The sequence below is a fragment of the Pimephales promelas genome, chromosome 4 (genome assembly GCF_988280905.1).
Source record: "Pimephales promelas chromosome 4, fPimPro1.hap1.1, whole genome shotgun sequence".
Taxonomy (NCBI): Eukaryota; Metazoa; Chordata; class Actinopteri; order Cypriniformes; family Leuciscidae; genus Pimephales; species Pimephales promelas.
This window is the reverse complement of record NC_142772.1, coordinates 19,227,222-19,247,294: the sequence shown is the minus strand read 5'-3', so window position 1 is coordinate 19,247,294 and position 20,073 is coordinate 19,227,222. Positions and strand designations below refer to the sequence as shown.

Sequence of the window (20,073 nt, the reverse complement as noted above, 5' to 3'; positions counted from 1 at the left end):
AAAGTACATCAGAGCGGTTAAGATAAAGCAAAACTCATTATTGATAAGACAATTGTGGACATTCGTTATTGATAAGACAATAGTGGACAAATTATAATGTGTTTTGTTAAACTGAGATATATGAAAATAATCAAGAGAAGTCGTTTATGTTTAAAATATTGGGATTGTTATAAACTTTTTTTCTTAGTCTGCACATTGATGCATGAACTGTACTGATGCATCTGATGTTTCAGCAAATAAGATGAAAGTTCAGTTAATATAAACACTTGTGCACGACCCATAGAAACATGCAGACTGGTCACCAAGGTCACTTGATCACACCACCCGTCACCAGTGAAACAGCTCTACAGGATGACCTTAGCTGAGGCCAAACCGGTTCTAATGGAAGATTTTAGATCATCAGCACATTCTAAAATGTGTCTTCATGGTGTAAACACTTTAGCCCTTATTCATGAAATATGAGCAAAAGTACTTTCAGTACTTTGTGGCATAATATGTAATTTTATATATTAAAATCTATATTATATATAATATAATATATCATATTATATTGAGCATTTAATATCCATTGCTCAACAACCTGGGACACTTGCAAACTCTCCAGAATGTTTTTATTACTGCTGACAGTAAACAATAGTAAAGACAACCCAACCCAGCTACATGCAGGTTACTCAACAGCTCATTAACGCCAACTGTAGACTGAAATCCAGTAAAAATGTTTTAATGCATTTTCACATTTTATTACATTTTTCCACTCTCTCATTATCTGACAATTTTTTTTTTGATAATATCCAACTGTTTAAAAAGTTTTTAGGTCAGTTTTTAATCTCCTCCAAAAAATGCAGAAAATTACTTTATTCTGACAATAGGTCCATCTATCCTGGAGGCCATTTCATTTGCCGTCCTCCAAGAACATGAATGTGAAGGTGATACACGGACTGCGCCCCATTTTTTCCATCATTAATGACTGTAAATAATAATGACACATAATTAAGCAATTATTACATACATACAGGTAATGACATGGTATTATAGTGTAATACGCTATATGTACTGCAGATATAAAGATAATATAGATGCTAAATTAACCCATTTCAAACAAAGGCTATTTCACTCACCAACTCTGTACCCTTCATCCAATCCTTCTTTCTTCGCTGTGTTTTTGGCCACAATCAAGAGATGACCCAGGAGCTGGGTGGAAAAGCATCATCAAAATTTTAGAGGCCATACTCTGTAATTACGATGCCAAAAATCTGTGACAAACCTGTGCATCATCGTTGTGTGCTTCACTGATCCTGGGAATAGGAATCCTTGGAATAACCAGGAAATGAACAGGAGCCTGAGGATTTACATCTCTAAATGCTAGACACTGCAAGAAAACATTTGTGAACAAATTAATAAGGACAAATAAATAAATAAATACAAAATGAAACCGAACAATTATATTAATCAAAGTTACTAGAGATGTGTGGTCTGTAACTTACCTTCTCGTCTTCATAAATGATAACTGCAGGAATAGTTTTGTCAATTATTTTAGAAAATATAGTGGGTTCCGGTTTTCCGGACTTCTTGCTGGCCTCCTGTGCCAAGCGAACCTCATCACGCGTGGAAGAGCAGAAGCTCTGACACAAACAAGCAAACAAACTTTCAGCAACACCATCTCTCCTAAATAAGTTTACAGTAGACTTATGCGCACTTCAAATTCGGAGCATACACAGACGGCACTTAAAAACTGACGGAGTGTGCAGAAGATAAAAGCAAGCACCTTCACGGGTAAGGCACGCAGTAAATGATGTCCAAGAGGCAACACTTGCCGGGTTAGTGAAATACTACGGGCTGTCATTGCACTGTTTAAGGACAAACAGCGTCCATGATCCGTGGAAGATAAACTCTCATGTGGTGCGGCTGCTGCTGATGATGATTTGTTTACATCCGGTGCTCCAGTTCTGCGGATTTCAAAATAAAGGTCGCCAAGCTACTCAAAGTAAAAATATTGATTTCATTATGCAGATTTTATTTTCACACTTTTTAGATGAAATGTTTCAGATTCATTCAGGGGTCTTATTTATTAAACTGTGCATAGGATCCTTCTAAGCATACTTTCGTCCAAAAGCCAAAAATGGCATAAAAAATATTCATATTCAGTCTTATAAAACTGCCAGAACCTGCAAAGAATTCACTTTATAAATCCCAGTCAGCGAAGATTGTGCATATGCGTCTCTCCCCAAAATCGCCATAAATGGAGCCTACAAATAGTTTTTCTATCTATCATTTCCATATAATTATTAATCTACGTGATAACTTGTTTAAGGGTACAAGTCAAGACATTAGGAAAATATGAAATACGGATGTGCCGTCACATTACATTAATGAGCCATTCCACCGAATGGGTGACATTTGCTTGTTGATACTCTTCAAAATTAAAATGTATTTTTTTTCAACATTGAACCTATTACTACACATATTTAACTATTCAACATGGGCACTGGACAATCTCAGGCAACTTTATTTTTTTTTACAAGTTTTCTAAGCAGAATATGGACGCATGTTTTCTCAGTCCTGTTACCGGAACTCATGTGCCATTTAAAAAGCATGTCTATTAATTCCTTTGTTTTTCCCACAATAAAGTGTTTAAAGAAATTGTTGATTATGTTCAAATAATTGGTATTTGTGACAAAAAAAAAACATCTCTAAAAATATATTAAAGCAAGGTGCAATTTAATATAAAACAAAGCCATTTTTTTCACTTTAAAGAAAACCAAAGCCTCAAGTTTATTTTTTTTTTAATAATTTAATTTTATAAACAAATGTATAAATGGACCAAACAAAACTGATAAAAACAGTGGTTTAACATGATTTTTTTAGAAAAAAGAAAAGAAAAGAAAGTCAGAGGAATGAACATTGGGTAACAGGAATGAGTGTCTAAATGAGTGTGTGTGAGAGAGAGTGTACATGACTGTGTGCATAAGATTTCTGTGTTGAAGAGATTTACTATGTGCTAGTAGTACTTCACAGCGAAGAAGGTGGATAGAGAAAAAAAGGACAGAGAAGGAGAGAGGGAAGTTAAGACAAAAAAAGGGAGAAAAGAGAGGGTTGTAGGTGTGTCTTACTTCTTCCCAGTACAGCATGCCATAGGGGGTGTTTCTGGCACCTACATAGTATGGGGTTTATCCATCTTCTACAAAAAGAAAGACAAAGACAAAACGTTTAAGTCATAATATTTATAGTATTAAGTCAACAAAACAGGGGACTCTACTCCGTCTTGTTACTTTAAATCCTGTTATTTTTCATACAAGTAACACAGGACTGAAAGTAACAGGATTACATAGTCGCTGAAGGTACGGCCCATGTCTTAGAGCAGTGCAGGCAGTTCATCTAGCTCTCCAGGCTTCATCAGTAATGGTGTAAGGTCAGACTGTAAACATAACAGTGCAGTGTCCGCACTAAGGAATCAAGCAAAAGTCTCTTCTGTCACCTCCTCGCATTGGGGAAACGAACCCATCCTCATGTATACAATGACTAATGTTGTGTTAGAGGATGAAAGAGAAATGGCTCACGATTGCATCAGGCTTAGTTACATCCACACCTACGACAAAGAGTATAGAAGAACAAGAGGCGAAACTCTGATGCTTTTTTTGGTAACAGCGCGGCCGCCATTTTGACAACAGCACAGATAACTGTTTTTTTGAGGTAGTTTTTTCTCTTGCATTAGTGAGTATTTCCATTTTGTGCAACTTTACACCTTAGTTACCAACTCCACTAGGCCTGAAATATATTTTGTACGTTTTAATCCCCTGGATCATGCTACAAACATGATGATCTTATAGAACATGATGCATTGCTGTGTCCGTTATCCTATAACTTTAATTGCCACTTTGGACAGTGGCTGTGTTTTTTTGTTTACATAGTCTTGCTTTACCGGTCATTAATATAAGATAATACTGCAAAAAAAAAAAAAAAAAAACAGTTTACTGTAAAGCTATTCTTTTGCTGTTATATATTTATTGTCCAAAATTGACATTTTAGTACAATTACATTTATTTGCTGAATTCATTTAATTCATTCATAACTTATTTTTGTATGTAACGTTATGTGTACCTCCTGGAAACGATCTAACGTTATTATAACTTAATGAACTGTTATCACTTTATTCTTACCTGTCACACTTAATGTGGAGAGTAATATAATATTAAATCCTTGAACTTCAATCTCTCAAGTTATGTGGGGGAAAAAGCCTGGTTAAGTAGCAACTGCTATAACGTTAACTGCTGTGAGTTAAAATAATCACCTAATTATTTCAACCTAAAAATGACCTCTGCACTGGACTAAATACATGTATAATATATGACAGCCGAGCCGCTGCCGAGTCGCTTTCACTCCAAAATGGAGGATGCTGGGCGCTGGTGTTGCAATGGAACGCTCTATTGGCTTTCACTTCGTGTCAATATACGTTCTTTGCCAACGAGGGAAGTAAAAGAAACTCCCATATAGAATTCAGAATTTGAGTTGTTTGTTGATGGCCTGGCTCAAGTCCTTCAGGTCGTCAAGTCATCTTCATTTATATATCGCTTTTAGCATAGGTTAGATTGTTCCAAAATGGCTTTACAGTGATAATAGAAAATTAAAGTAACAGATTGTTTTTTGCTTTATGGCAGCTCTAGAATAAAGTTATTTTCCAGCTAAAGTTAGTTTTGATTGATTCACTTGCATTTGCAATGATCATTATTAACTTAGTTGCCGCTTACAAAATGGCATGCACATTCGTATTAAGAGTTCATTTTATAGGTGTGACTGTGCACGTTTGAATATATGTGTAGGCATGTAATCCTTCCCTAAAAAATAACCCTCAACAAACTACTTCTGGTCTTAATTTATAATACAGAATTTTACAACAATTATCTGTACAAAGGTAAAGGGAAGGAGGCCTTCAAAGGGGAGGGACTAGTTGACACATCACGGCTGCGTTCAGCCCCGACAAAATGTTGCACAACGTTTTTTAAACAGAAACGATGATGAGTTGAACAAACTGTTCTGATGACGCAAGAGTTGCAACTATGGCAGCTGAGAAGGCCATTCTTTGTGAATAATTTTCAGAGCCTAAAGAAGTCGGTATACGTGTTTAATACTACAAAATATGCCCGATGTTACAGTTACTGCACTTGTTTTATATTTTACGTTGGTTTTCGTGATTGTTATCCTGAACGGGCCTCCGGTCCACGGGTCTTTGCGTGATCACGGTAGGCTAATGGCTGAATCGGAATTTATAAGCAAGATCACGGGAATCAATAACCTACATCCCAGTTGTGCTAAAATAAATATCATGAGACGTCCATCATCAGATGAATGACATGGAAAAGTTAAGTTAGAGCCGCTAAAGCCAGTGCAACTACCAATGCGAACATGAACACAAGCTTTTCCCTCCAAAAATATAGCCTAAAAACATCTAAGTTGTCACCCTGCCTCTCCAAATGCAACACTGACATTAATCAAATGCAATAAAAGATTAAAAAGTACTTTGGTGTGCGTTTTATTTTATATACCGTTTAATAATGCAATCGCTGCTGTCTGTCCATTGAAGAGCATGACAGCCCGCGTCTGTTTTGGAACTATTGGGGCTTCCATGAACCACGTGACAGCCTTGCGGCGACATCAAAGCGTGTCGCAACTCTCTCAATACATGGCTCTGGCTCACACTAGGTGAGTTTTAGGTCGATTTATGCCCAAGAGAATCGGAGAAAAAAAAATGTTGCTTACCTCGATCGTATGTTCGGCGCAGATTATCTGGTTATGTGAGGCTTTTATAAAGGTTACGATCACAACGCGAACATTAAAATCTGCATATGCGCTGCCGCTGAAGAAAGCAAGGTTTTTATGCCGTCAAACATTTTAAATTATTTTAAATACAGCGGCGAAGTGGCAATCGGGAGAGTCGGGAGATTCCCCGGTGGGCCGGTAGTGTTTCGAGGCCGCGAGGGACGGTTTGATAAAAATGGAGCGTATGTTTGCACTAAGTGCCTGTCTTTTTATGAAAAAAGACGCCGATCACGTCACAGCTAGAGTGCTTATTGTCCTGGTACAAATCCTGTTTATTGTCCTGGTACAAATCAATGCGTTTTCTTTGTTCAACGAGCAGTTCACGTGTTAAGCTCTTAATTGTGATCTCTCAAAGAACACGAGATTGATGCATTTAACCTTAAAATGTACAAATGAAAATGTTCTTGCGGGGGAGCATGCCCCCGAACCTCCCTAGAGGAAAACGTATCTCAAACCCCGTTGCACACCGTTTCCAGGAAGGATGACGTTCGACCTGGAAACCGTAGCAAAACGTTGCGCACCGTTTTGAACTTGAACGTGCCCCTGGTTTCACAGAAAGCTTAAAATAGCCCCAAACAAAAATGTTTGACTTTGAGCTGTTTTAACTGAAATCAACTTGCAATGGTATAAATAATAATAAATACTTAAAGGGGTCATGAACTGGCTTTTTAAATTTGATTATATTGTTGCCTGAGGTCAACTTATGATGTTCGCTTGGTTTTTGCATTCAAAAACATCAAAATGAATAAGTAATAGGCTATTTTGTACGAGCCTACCTGAAAAACGGTCAGTTTTTATGGGCGTGTCGCACTGAAGACTTGGAAGTAAACACCCACTGCTGTGAGTGGAGAACAGTTTTGCATATTATAATGAGTTTAACTCACCCGTCCAATGAGATGGGTCTGTCTGCGGACTGGAAGAGAGGGGGGTCGTAACAAGAAGTGGGCGTAACTTGAAGTTGTCCAAATCACACAGAACCACGAGATATGTCAAACTCAAAACGAGATGTTGTCGCTTGTGAGCAAGATGCCAGCTCGTATAGGGACAACAGTAAGAATATGTTCCCAAGGAAACCGTGTAAATGTAGTCTAAGTGTATAATATAAGTCATATTGATGCTTTTTAAATTGCACAAGGGTGGAGTGGAGTAAAGCGTTTGGAACGTCGAGCGTGCCAATCTCTCTCGCTGAGTGTCACACTCACACAGATGCCAGGTCATTCTACAGAAACGTCCACTTTTGGTATGGAAAGATTTCTAACATTTAAACTTAGACGACATTATTAGATTATTCTTTGACTTTATGAATATAAATACAGCTTAATGATTTTTTTAAATATTTTTTGTGCATTTATTTATTATTAATATTGTGCAATATTACAGTTTTATGAAATATTTTTTCAGCACATTCAGTCAGAGTTACAGAAAAAAAAATAATAATGCAACAAATAACAAATGATGTTTTATTTATTTTAATCAGGTTTGTTAAAAGTGTGCTTGAATGATTTGCAGTTTGCTAAAACGAAACTATTTGAAAAACAGTTCAAATCAACTAATGAAGCAATCCTCTAAATCTTAACTTTGAGTGTAAGCAGAATTAAAATGATGTAAAATTATCATCGTCACGTCATGTGATATTTTATTTAATGTGACATGTACTATATGTCATTGGTGATTCATTGTGTCAGTGGTGTTACTGTCTTTTTTTTCTAAGACCAAAGATCATCATTCTTCAACTAAAATTATGTATATGAGACTAAATTGTTACATTTGGCATACAATCTAGGCTAAATGAATAGCTTGAGTAAAGTTGATCTATAAATGTGAGTCTGTCTGTGATGATCGGCAGCTGTAGTGCCCTCAAGAGTCTCAGGAGGACACTCTTTCCCTGTTTATTGTTTGCATCTTTTCTCTCATCCTCCATCTGGTCTCATTGATTTTGTGCACATGTGTTTCATTATCTTGTTTAGTGCATCTGTCTTAAGCCTGAGTGGCCTTTTGTCCATATTGAGTTTTGTAAGTGTCATACTGCATGCTGAGCGGTTTCCTAGTTTCTTGTTGTCTCCTAGTGTTTTCCAGTTTCACAGTTCCTGGACTGAATCTGGTTTTCCCGTTTGCCTTATCCCTGCATTGAATGTTTGCTGATCTGAACTGCTAACCTGGTTTTGACTTCTACCTGTTCTCTCGTACCTGTTCCTGGATCTTCCTCTCAATAAAGCCTGCTTTTGGATCACTGTCTCCATCGAGCAGTTCTTGACAGAGTCACTGGTGTTACTGGCATTACCCATAAGATTACAAAATGGCTGCTGCAAGGTATCAAACCACATGTTGTCAATCATGCTATAGGCCTAGCTAAATTAAGTAGTTTAATCAATTTATATTATAGATTTTTACCATTTAGGCCTACCTAAATCAAAAATCAAAATCAAATATTACCACATTGATGGGTCAAGGTGTAGCCTAATTGTTCAAATTGAATATTGTTTTATTTTAAAAATAAAGAAAATAGTTACCCTGAAGTGTCTTTTAAGTGTAATATTTCTGTAAAGGCTAGGGACATAAAAAAAAAGAAGAGATTTCTACAGAATGACAATATAGTAGATCGCCCTGGAGTGGTCACTTTCCATTATTAAATGTATGTTAGATGTGACCTAATAGATGTAAATGCATTGATATCGCCTAATTTATTGTTTTCAAAACCAGACTGTTTCTTTTTTATTTTTTCTGCAGTTGTGGTGCTTTTGGGTGACAATTCCTCATTTGAATTGATTGAATTGAATAAACTTTAATCCTCATTGTTTTACCTTTCAATTAAAAGATTTTGTTATGGATGTGCTTGTTGTTCATTTGTCTCAAAAACTATCATAAGATTTGTTTGTCGGCGGTGCATTTAGCTGTTATTTAGTGCTGTTGATATCAGTTATCATTTTTAATCATCAGCCAAGTATACAATAACATATCAAAAGATGTTTAAAAATATTTATTTAAAAAATAATATAAAAATAAAAACACAGCCCAATTTCTACAGGATAAATTAGAGCTTGCTCCACACGTTAGTTGAGGTGGGAAGGATAATTGATAAAACATTACATTGCATGCAAAATGGTTTCTTGCAATACATTATCAATACCCTGGCACTAATGCAGATTACAGCTTGCTTTGTAGCCTATACCAGAACATGCATTTCGGTTGTTAAAGGTGCCAAATGGGATTTAAAATCAAATCATACAACATGTTCCATACCAGATGGGGGCAGTATACCTCCAGAAATACCTCCACGGCCACGCGCTCTCTCATGTCTTCAAACAATATGGGCGAGTGCTGTGTTGCTCTGTCTCCCTCGTGCATATTCTTCTTCTTCTTCTTCGTTTTATGGCAGATTGCAACCATGACTTTAAAGGTGCATACCGCCACCTACTGTATCAGAGTATGTAACACGGGCTATTCGTTGGGACTACTTTGTACTACTTAAAAAAAAAAAAAAAAAAAAAAAAAAACCTATATCCTCTTATAAATTCCTATGTTTTTCAGAAATTGTATAACTGCTTTCTGTGTATCCTTTACCCCATCTCCTGTTGTGCCTAATAAACCTTTAATACTCCACTTTCTTCCTGCCTTACTTATCTTTTGTTTTAGCCTTATCCTCTCATCTCTATATCTCTTACAATGCATTAGTACATGTTCTACATCTTCCTTTGATCTACATTCTAAACATTTATCTGATAAAGTTTTGCCCATTAAAAACAATGTTTTATTTAACCCTGTATGGTCAAATCTCAGCCTGGTTAAGACGCTCTCCTCTCTTCTGTTCCTCGTGCATATTAATCAAATCAATGGGCTATATGCACGCATAAGTTCCGCATTTGACGTAAGGATGCTCGTCCATTTCCGGTTGTGTAGATTAAAGCGGAGGAAAACCGGAGAAAACGGGATTATGGCAGAGTCTTCAATATTTACTGTCCTCCCGTCTTTGAAACGAAACGTACATACGTTTAGATGTAATTTTATATATAGTTATGTTTATTTAATATAATTTTAAAAAGAAGCATAAACACAACGAGGGGTGTCTGTTTTATCTGTTTTTGTGACTAACGTTTCATTAGTATAACCATGGAGTATAAAATTCAATATAAATTCTCGGTATTGCATTGGACTCTATGATCGGCGGAAGTTATCGAGCATCCTTAATCCTTCACCGGAAATAACGCCGTGCATAGAGCCCATTGACGCGATAGTAAAAGGTTGGAAGACCGCAGTTTCACGTGGAGCATTTGGAGATTTTCAGAGATTAGAGACTTAATGAACAACATCTCAATACTAAATTATAAAGGCCGTCTCATAGACAAGTCGGTGCATTTCGACGATATGGGAAAATTAAAGCCCAGGCTATTATTTCTAGTTTTATGATATTCGATTTGTTCATATTACATTTTTATCATTAGTTTGAATTAATTTGACAGACAGCATTCCCTGATGTGGACCAAGCTAGCGTCTTTCAGAGCTGCCAACTCTCACAACACTTTTCACACACTCTCACGCCACACATCAATTTTGTCATGCACAGAAAAGGACATGGAGACCGATGTCAGCTCTCAGATTCTGTTCATTTTATTACGCAATTCAAACAATAAATACAGTATTGGCGCTTTACACGACAGATCCCTAGCGCACGTGAACCGATCATCTCTACTAGCTAATGGTAAAAGAACACGAACACTGTTGAAAGATACAGTATGCTACAACTTACCAAAATGTATTCCTCATGCATAATATCGACCAATCATTTTTTTTTAACTCTTCTCTGAACTGAAATGTAGTAGTGGGCTGTATTTTCCACACGACTGACGTCAGGTTCAAGTACACACAAGCTGGCGCGAGCGCGACTTACTCGTGTACTGCAGTTTGGCTGGTGGTAACGTTGCCCGCCCGCATACCGCCTCCCATGGTCGAAACTGGTATTACGACACCTGCCGGGCCGGGGCTAGTAATTTAGCATGCTAATTCAGGTTAATATCTCGGCAGCACTATAACTTGTCAGTTTTTTAATGACATCATCAACCTTATTTCTTCTCAATCTTTTGATGCGTGTTGCTCATTTTTGGGATATTTTAACCTCAATTTTTACAGATGGCACCTTTAAACAGCTAAGAGTCAGTTAAATAAACTCCAGTATGTTCTGTTTATGTTGTTAAATTCGTGCGATTCAAAAGCATACAGAACTGTGTTCTAATCGCTCTCGCGGTAATACACCGACCATTATTTGCAGCGCTGCTTTAAACAGTGGGCGACTTGAAGTGGGCGTAACTCGAATGGACGTAACTTGAAGTGGGCGTAACTTGAATGGACGTAATTTGAAGAGGCGTAACTTGAAGGGGCGTAACTTGAAGTCTTGCAGGATGCAGACAGACTCTATTGCCTGGGGAGACGTCTCCCTCTTATGACGTCAAGTGATTCGTTTGGGGGGAGGAGCAGTTTTAAGTGAGTACTGAAAATAACAAACTTTTTCATCTTATATTCTGCCTTTAGGTATCGAAAAACATACAAAACAATACACCAACTTGACAAACATCTTTTTCCCCTAACTATTTTGTGTTAATCATAATTACAAATTTAACCTGACATACACACTTTAAAGGAATAGATACTAGTATCTCAAAAATAAGTACTAGCTTGAAAATAGAGACTAGTAGTAGGTTTAAATGATTAAATGTTAAAACGGCTTGCCTGAAACATTAGATGCTTCCTCCAGCCTCATAGAAACAGTTGTCTCCGCAGTATCCTTGGAAGTCATCAGAACCCCTGCAATACACCTCTTTGCCCTGTTCCTCTGTAGCATTCGCCCAACAGTCTTTGTCAGTCTCATGACACCTGAAAAATGTTATCATTCATCCATTATGTTAGTCTATAGGTTTGACTACACATGTGAGGTATTACTGTAATGCCTGCACTGATATAATGAAGAGTGTTGAACATTGACTACTGAGCTGATCTCACTGCTAAAAAAGGTAAAATCATGTTTCTATTTAAATCTAATGATCTGCAGAGGTTTTTGTTAGGGTTATGACTGAGATATAATATAAATAACAGAAAAATTATAAATATTATATTAAAATTGATATTAAAAATAATAAACTTAACAAGCAATGGTTTTTCAGCTTTTCTTGTTTTCTTACAGACACCACACACTCAAACACCATTTCATATACAGTATGAAGGGAGTGGGTTCTGGACTGAACGAAAACATAATTTATCCAAAATATTATAGTTTTTAATAATTTTTTTAATAAGATACAATTTGCAGTTAGATTAATGTGTTAAATATATTTATAGTTTTTTTTTTTTATTATTGAATTAATAGTACATATTAGTAGGCTACCTATACCCCTGGTTTCACAAACAATTTTAAAGCCTAGTCCTAGACCAAAATGTAAGTCTGTTCCAACTGAATCAACTTTCACTGACTGATCTTAAAATATATCACTGCCTTTGTTTTGTCTCAAGATGAACATTTTTTTTTGGATTTAATTGTATATCCAAAATTGTATATGTCTGTATATATATATACATTGTCTTTTTGTATACCTCTAGTTTTATGACTGTTGTATTGCTGTAATTTTTAACTCTTTTTTTTTTTCTAGTTAAGAGCCTAATAACATCTGGCAAAGGGACTACCAATGAAAACTAGCCTTTGGGCTAATTTGGGTACATTTACATTTAAGAATGTTTATTAATGTACACTGTCCCTTTTCTAAATAAATAAAAAAATAAAAAAATAAATAAAAAAAACAACACCAGTAATGTTTTTTTTCTAAGCATGCTGATGAAAATTATTTAAATTTCCTAATTATTTTAATTCATTCTATGTAAAGCACTTTGAATTACCATTGTGTATGAAATGTGCTATATAAATAAACTTGGCTGGTCTAATTGAACTATGGACTAATCCTGGTTTAGGCTAAACCCTCTCCCTGTTTGTAAAATCGGGCTATAATGTCCTGGACATAAATGGCACCTATTCGGTGAAATAGCCCATTAATTTTGTTTACATCTATTGTTTTCTAATCTGACAAGCTAACTTTAACTATTTTTTATATTAGAATACGCCGACTGGAAAAAAAAAAATAGGAAAGCAAACTACCAATATCAACACTAATGTAACAAACTTATGCTAATAATGAGTAGCGATAGATTGTAAATGGCAGACCTCTTGGAGCTTTTCTTAATCATGTTACAACATCACGTTGCAAGCAAATTTACACAAACTAATTAACGTTAACTGACGTAAAATGAGAGTTTACACAAATCCACTTACATCCATACAGGTGACCTCTCTCATTTCACTGCTTTCTCGCTTTATCACTCATATCTGATGGGAAAAGCGTATTCAAGGCCAAGGGAATCGCGCTGCCCACTCAAGTTTTAGCGAACCAGGCAGAGAGGTTGTAAAACGCCTACCCGGTTGTAAAACGCCCCCAAATTGAGGCACGCCCCTTGTTGTTCTGCAGAGACCTCCTTCTTTCTGCGGGGGTGGTGTTTTATAATCTTTGACGTCATATTTCCCCGCTTTTAAAAACTAGTCGTTTTCAGAGGCTATCATGTCAATAAAAGCTTTTATTGGGCTAACAAGGACGTTTTCAGTTCTGAAACTTACAGGAGACCTCTTATTAGATGTCAAAAGCTCAAGGAAAATTTGATTTCTCAGTTCATCACCCCTTTAAAATATTTCAGAGCCATTGTTTTATTTTTAAACAATAAGGCAAGTTTATAAATGCTACTATCTTGGCTTATCTACAACCAGGCCTTACACATTTCATTCTCGCCTCACCCGCTCCAGCAGATGGTAGTAGAAAACCCTACAGTGACTCTGAATGACAGAAGAATAACTACAGATCACGTGGGGAAAACATGGCGTCTTGCTGCAGGTTGCCCTTGCATCCTTTTCTCTCCACTACATCAGCTCGCCTCGTTTGTAACAGACATTTCCAAGTTGAAGCTTCCACAGCAAAGAGTTTATATCCACCTATTCTGCCCTCTCGGACCGCGAAGAGTAAGTCAGCGAAGGGCCGCGTGGTCACTGAGTTCTTCGAGCAGCTGCGCGCGCGCCCCGTCCAGGAGAAGGTCCGCGCGCTCACTCGCGTTCAGCGCAAGAAGTACGTGATTTATCCACAGACATTTGCTCTCAACGCGGATAAATGGTACCAGCACTACACCAAAACCGCATATCTCAGCGGTCTGCCTGATAAATACACAGAAATACACTCCGCGCCGGTGATTGATGAGTCTGTGTTCTCTGAGTTTCGATCTGTAGTCTGCAGCTTCATCTTACAAGAACATTGGTACTTGAAGAAAGGGAGAACTTTCATCAACAGAGAGCAAGAGAAATTTGTCACTCCGTTTTTAAGGAACTTGGTCTGTGCTCTAAAAAATCTTCCTGCCAAAGAAAACCCCGTGCTGACTCTGTCAAGTTTAGGTGAGTTTGACCTCCATGTTTACTCTTTACTGCAACATATAACTTAAAGGTGTCTGATACCGTAATGTGAGATTTCTGGGGCACATGACATCACAGCAATATACCTTTTTCTTTTTAATATAGGCCTAAGTTAGTTTTTCTGTCAGCGCCATCTTTGAATGAAAGCGAGGCTGTGAGGGATAGACGTGCATCTCTTCAGTGGGGACTGTTATTTAATGTGTTTTGGATTGTTCTGCTGACAAAACAGTGCAAAAATCTTTCCAAGAAATGTTAGTAAACAAAAAAAACTCCAGAGAGCGTGATCACTGCATAATAAGTGATCTTTAAGCTTTACACAGCCATTGAAAACACCTGAAGTGTATTCCACACAGCCTCTCTTTCATACCTGTCAAGGTGCTGCTCGCAATGTGGTCCATTGCAAACCACAACAATCCAAAGATTCAATCAAATCCAGATGGACAAAATCAAGTCCCACCCTACATATATATACTTTTTTACTTGTTCGAGAAGCCATTTCACTCAGATATAAATCACAATATGGAAGAAAAGACTTTTGTTTCACACTGGCTTTAAAGTATATAATGTTTTTTCTAGTCATTCTGGTGTAATGTAATTTCTTGTTTATATATATTTTGTATTATTTTGTGAAGATTTTGATCCTCAAGTCAACTATTACTGGTTACGGGGAGAAAGGACCATTCCAGCAGGACACAGGAGTGGACGGATCGAGCCAATGAGATTCCAGATTGATGACAAACCTCACAGTCAGATCAGAATCCCACAACAACTTCCTGAGGTAGGAAACATTGGCCCTGTCCCAAATGGCACACTTCATGCAGACTTTCATTCTCGTGGACTTAACTTGCACGTGCTCGCCGAGTCTACGAGTCTGTAGACCGTCCCATTTAGCATTAACTCTCTGAAGTGTGCTCAGCAGTGCCCGCTTTGTACCCTTGAAGTGGTCTTCCGCGAAGCCTGCAAAGATGCAGGCTCCGCGCACTTCAACAACCCAGGAATCCTTGCGAAATGCCAATCAGAAAACGGATGGGATTTCGTTCACGGGCTGTAAACATGGCTGAGAAGAGAATATTTAAGTATAAGTATCATTACGACATAGGCGTACGTTTTACCAGTTGTTACTTACAGTTTATACAAACATTATCGACCAGTGGCTGATATCTCAAACATAATAATAGCACGTTAAATAATACGATCGCATTATGATTCATTACATAAACAGAACCGAATGTCATGGCTTTACTGAATATTGAAACCTATGCATTTTTCTTAAACTCATTTTCATTTTGTGTTAAAATGGAACATTATGTATTATTATGTACAACTGTATTTATCATTTACACAACCATGACATATATTCTAATGCCCAGGTGGTATATACAGGTGGCATAGAACTGTAAAAGCAGGCTGTGTAGTTCACATGGACAAAAGATTTGGGAAAATAACATAAATCATGTTTTCGATGCTAAAGACATTGATTATGATGAATATAATGTATGCAAACTTAAATGATGGCAGTGTTTAAATTGTAACTTAAAGAGTGATGTCATTTCCTGCAGTTTGTTCCTCTTGAGGCAGAGATCTCCGCTGAAGTTCCTGTCATCAGTTTGGCTCCTGACCGGCTCCCCTTATTTAGGAGACAGTATGACAACAACATCTTCATAGGTTGGTCTGTTCTAGTCTTTAGTATATATTTACGTAATATTATAGTATTTGTTAATGTTTTCAATAATTTTTTTATTTCTATATTTTCAATTTTAATAGTTTTGTTTTTAAATATTTATATTATTTAGATTTCATTTATTTTTATTTCAGTAATTGTATTCTTAAACTCATTTTATTTTAGTTAGTTGCCAAAAGTTTGTTTTCATCTGTTTATATTTTATTGCAGCTTTCTTTCGATTTAAATGATTTTGGATAGTTTTAGTTAACATTTACAACACTCGTCTGTTCACAGTTTTTTGTCTTCTGATATCCCATGATGCAATAGATAATTGTAACTCTTAATTCTAATTGGATGTTGCACATTTTATATTAATGGAAAAGCTTCCAATGTTAGGAACTAGGAACTTTGGGGTGGTACTCGCTGTGTTTACACCGCAGGAGCCAGGGTCTAAATGAAGTTCTGGGTAAAAATTTCCCCCCCAGAAAGTCCCTGCTGGCGAGTTGGTACTTTTTCAGAGTTCGGGAACTTTCGGGGTGGGACTTGTGCGCTGAACATGCTGATTGGTTCTTACCACTTGTTCTTTCTGCCCGATGGCGCGTGTTCGTCCCGTCCATCTCACGGTCGATGTCCGCTGATAAAAAACGTCTACTTTTATATCTAGCATTACGAGCTTTCTGAATACGCTTTGGGTGCTCGTCTCTTTCTGCCGTTTTGTTAATTACCTCGCTAGTAAACCAATCGCACACAACACAAGAGCAGCACAGCTTGAATCTCCTCCATACAAAACTCAAAACAAACGCGCAGACTGGGATGAGCAGTTGCACGCAGTTCAACGTCACTACATAATCTTCCCGCCCCGGACCGGTACTTTAGTTCGCGGTGTAAACGCAGTAAGCAAGCGGTTTGGGGAAAAAAGTTCCTATGAAAAAAGTTCCTGAGACAAATATTTCAAAATTCAAAAGACAAAATTCCTGGTAATTGCGGTGGAAATGTGGCTTTGCTTGGTAACTGTAAAGGATTTATATTTAGTCTAATTAACTAACTACATAGTGAAAGAAGTGTTTACTATTATACATTACAAAATCATTGTATTATTAGTAATGTATCCATTTTTTTCCCTTCAGCCGTTACTTATTCACGATACAGCACAGCCTCTCGTACCTTGTTGCTTACAGACTGCATTCTACATTTGAATTCTACCAAGCCATGTCATAATTACGTTTTATTGACTACACCTTCAATAAAACATTTTCAACTGATTTGTAAAAGGTGTTTAATGCATGTTTGCTGCATTACACCGTTCTGACCAGCAGGGGTCACCATCGTGTGGCGTTTCAAGCTCTTCCAAACTGAATCATTTTGCCAAGCTGGTTCAAAGTTTCGAAAAGCTTTGTGTAAGATTGTTAGCCTAGAAATCTAGACGCACCCTAGCGGCAGCAAAATTATTTTGCAGCAAAGTGTGGTCTAGCAACTCTCCATAGACGTTTTAGCTGGAAAACCCCAACTCTGGAAGGGCCAATCACATCGTGTATAGAGTAGGCGGGCGGGCTTAACAAAATGACGACAGAGTTGCGACGGTCAGAGCAAGCTCGGACATATTCGGCTTTAAGTTGTTCATCCTCGGATGCGGCCGGCGCCGCGCGCGCTGTTACAAAAAAGCTGTTACGAAACGATCAACTTGTCATTTTGTCGTCGAGGATAAAAACTTTACTCCGTGTCAGCGGAGTAACTCTGATCGGTTAAGGTGCACGGACCTCTCCCGAATCGTCTCCACCACTCCGAACTAAGCACCACTACTCCGGCTCCGTTTCCCTCGTAAGCTGATATTAGTATTTAAACATTCTCTATGATGTTATTTTTTTAATGACACACTACTGTCTCTATCTCATACACACACAAACACACACATACTGTCTCTTTCTCTCTCATACATATGTTGGCTAGTTATAAACTCTTTAGACTTTTAATGATTAGTGTTTTATTTTTAAAGTTTGTGGGTCATGTAAAAAACAAAAAAATCCGGATTCCTGGAAATCTCCCTTATTTTCAATGTTGAGTTGACAGCTGGACTGGATACGGTAAAAGTTTAATATATCAACTTGCTCCGCTGAGTACATCACCTTCTTCGTGGCTCTGATTGGCTTTAGCGCTACCCAATTGCGTGCAGAGAGAATTTGAAAGACAACCGTTTATCCCGCCCCTCGGATTGAGCCCTGTCAATGAAGAGTTTCCAGACCTAACATCTTGATGTAGGTCTGGCATGCCAGGCTATAAGATTGTAACTATAATGATTCTCTTTCTCAGTCTTTCTTTTTCACTCATTGAATGAATGACTGAGGCCTCCTAACATTTTGGCCTCCTATGGCCAGTGGTACATGAGAAATTAAGTGTTAGTTTTGGATTTAATTATGCTAAAAATATGTGCATGTTGTTTTACTCCACAGGCGCCAAACTGGAAGATCCATGCTGCTACGGCCACACACAGTTTCACATGGTGCCGGATAGGTTTCGCAGGGACAAAATGAGCAAGAGAGGCCTGTCTGATCAAGTTGAGGTGTTTCTAAGGGCGAACGGTATTGCCAGCCTGTTTGCATGGACAGGGGCACAGGCTATGTATCAAGGTTAGTATTTGGATCTTTTTATGGGGATTTTTTTTATTAAATAATTTTGGTAATGAATATCAGCTGTGTCATTGAATCATTTGTTTAAATGGATTCAAAATAATTCAAATTAATTATTTTTTTAAATGGACTATAGCATTAACATTTTGTAGTTCATCTATTCATTCATCTAGTAATTACATATTTAGTTGTCCATTCAGAATCGTGATCTCTATTATAAACAAAAAAAGTATTTCTTCCTTAACTAAAGATGTTTTGTTCTGCCAAGGCTTTTGGACTGAAGAGGACGTGAGCAGGCCGTTTGTGTCTCAGGCTGTCATCACAGATGGGCAGTTCTTCTCATTTTTCTGCTATCAGCTCAATACTTTGGCTCTGAGTCCAAAGGCTGATGGCAACAATGCCAGGAAGAACTTATGCTGGGGCACAGAAAGCATGCGCTTGTATGAGAGTGTCACAGATGGAGACATAGTGGGCTTGAATGATGCAGTTCTGAGACTGATGCTGCAGCTTCTGTTGAACAAACCACTGTGAGAATACTGAAGCATAGATATATGTTATGATTGTTCTGTGTGTGTCAATAAACTATATATATATATATATATATATATATATATATATATACAGCTGTGTAGTTTTTGTCTCCAAGTTTGATTTAAAAACTAGATGTTTTAAGATTTTGTCTTGCGTTTTTAAGTCACTTTTATTTAGTTCTTTACGATACAGATTATTTCGAAACAGCTTTACAGTGTTAACAGGAAAATAACGATTCAATGATGCAAGCAGAATTCAACTCTGCTGTAAAGCAGCTCTACAAAGACAATAGCAAACCGTTATTAATCAGTTCAGTGATGTACATCAAATACGAAAGATCAATTCATATATAAAGCAGAAAGCAGTCATCAGCTCAGTTCAGTTCTCCTATGACACTGTCAGTGTATTCAAATCAGTAATATTGCTGAATATTAAGTGTCCCTGACTAAACAAGCCAACTTCACAGTGTTCCAAAACCATAAGACTTTTAGGGAGCAATTTGACCGATGATTTTGGCTAAGGTAATAGACTCGCTGTTTTTGCTGATGCTGAATCGTCTTTAGCATACAATACATTCATTTGTAACTAAGTTAAACGTGTGTTTAAACTACACCTGGGGAAACTCACTTCACCTTCAGAGGCTCTGGGGCAGCTCAGTCTCTCCAGTCGGGTTGCAGGGCCACTCCACCGCCCCACAGCAGACTCGCTGTGTCTGTGTGTGTGTGTGTGAGAGCCAGACTGAGCGAACGCCGCTCTCTGCTGCACGTTGAATCAGGTAGAACCGCCCCTGCCGGGAAGATAACAAGTGTGACTCCGAAACGAAGAGCACCTGAGGGATATACAAACATTAAAATCAACAATAAAAATGCTAAATAAATGTATTGATCATTAACCTTAATATTCAATTTCATTCACATTAATAAATTAGGCAATAATACTGTATAATAAAAAAATCA

The 20,073-nt window shown here is 37.4% G+C and overlaps 2 protein-coding genes across 2 annotated transcripts; one reads left to right on the top strand and one right to left on the bottom strand.

Annotated features, from left to right (window-relative positions):
• Positions 1-705: 705 nt before the first annotated feature.
• Positions 706-5,903, bottom strand: hint2 (histidine triad nucleotide binding protein 2). Its single transcript, XM_089130087.1, has 7 exons — positions 5,755-5,903; positions 3,111-3,178; positions 1,766-1,946; positions 1,485-1,622; positions 1,265-1,369; positions 1,119-1,191; positions 706-967 (listed from the first exon to the last, which is right to left on the bottom strand). The coding sequence occupies exons 2-7, from the start codon at positions 3,131-3,133 to the stop codon at positions 876-878; spliced, it is 612 nt and encodes a 203-aa protein (XP_088986213.1). The 5' UTR covers positions 3,134-3,178; positions 5,755-5,903; the 3' UTR covers positions 706-875.
• A 7,777-nt stretch (positions 5,904-13,680) lies between these two features.
• mrps30 (mitochondrial ribosomal protein S30) lies at positions 13,681-19,201 on the top strand. The gene is made up of 5 exons (XM_039683716.2): positions 13,681-14,281; positions 14,932-15,077; positions 15,859-15,964; positions 18,410-18,586; positions 18,855-19,201. Exons 1-5 carry the CDS (start codon positions 13,717-13,719, stop codon positions 19,115-19,117), a joined length of 1,257 nt encoding a protein of 418 aa, XP_039539650.2. The 5' UTR covers positions 13,681-13,716; the 3' UTR covers positions 19,118-19,201.
• The last annotated feature ends 872 nt before the right edge of the window (positions 19,202-20,073 follow it).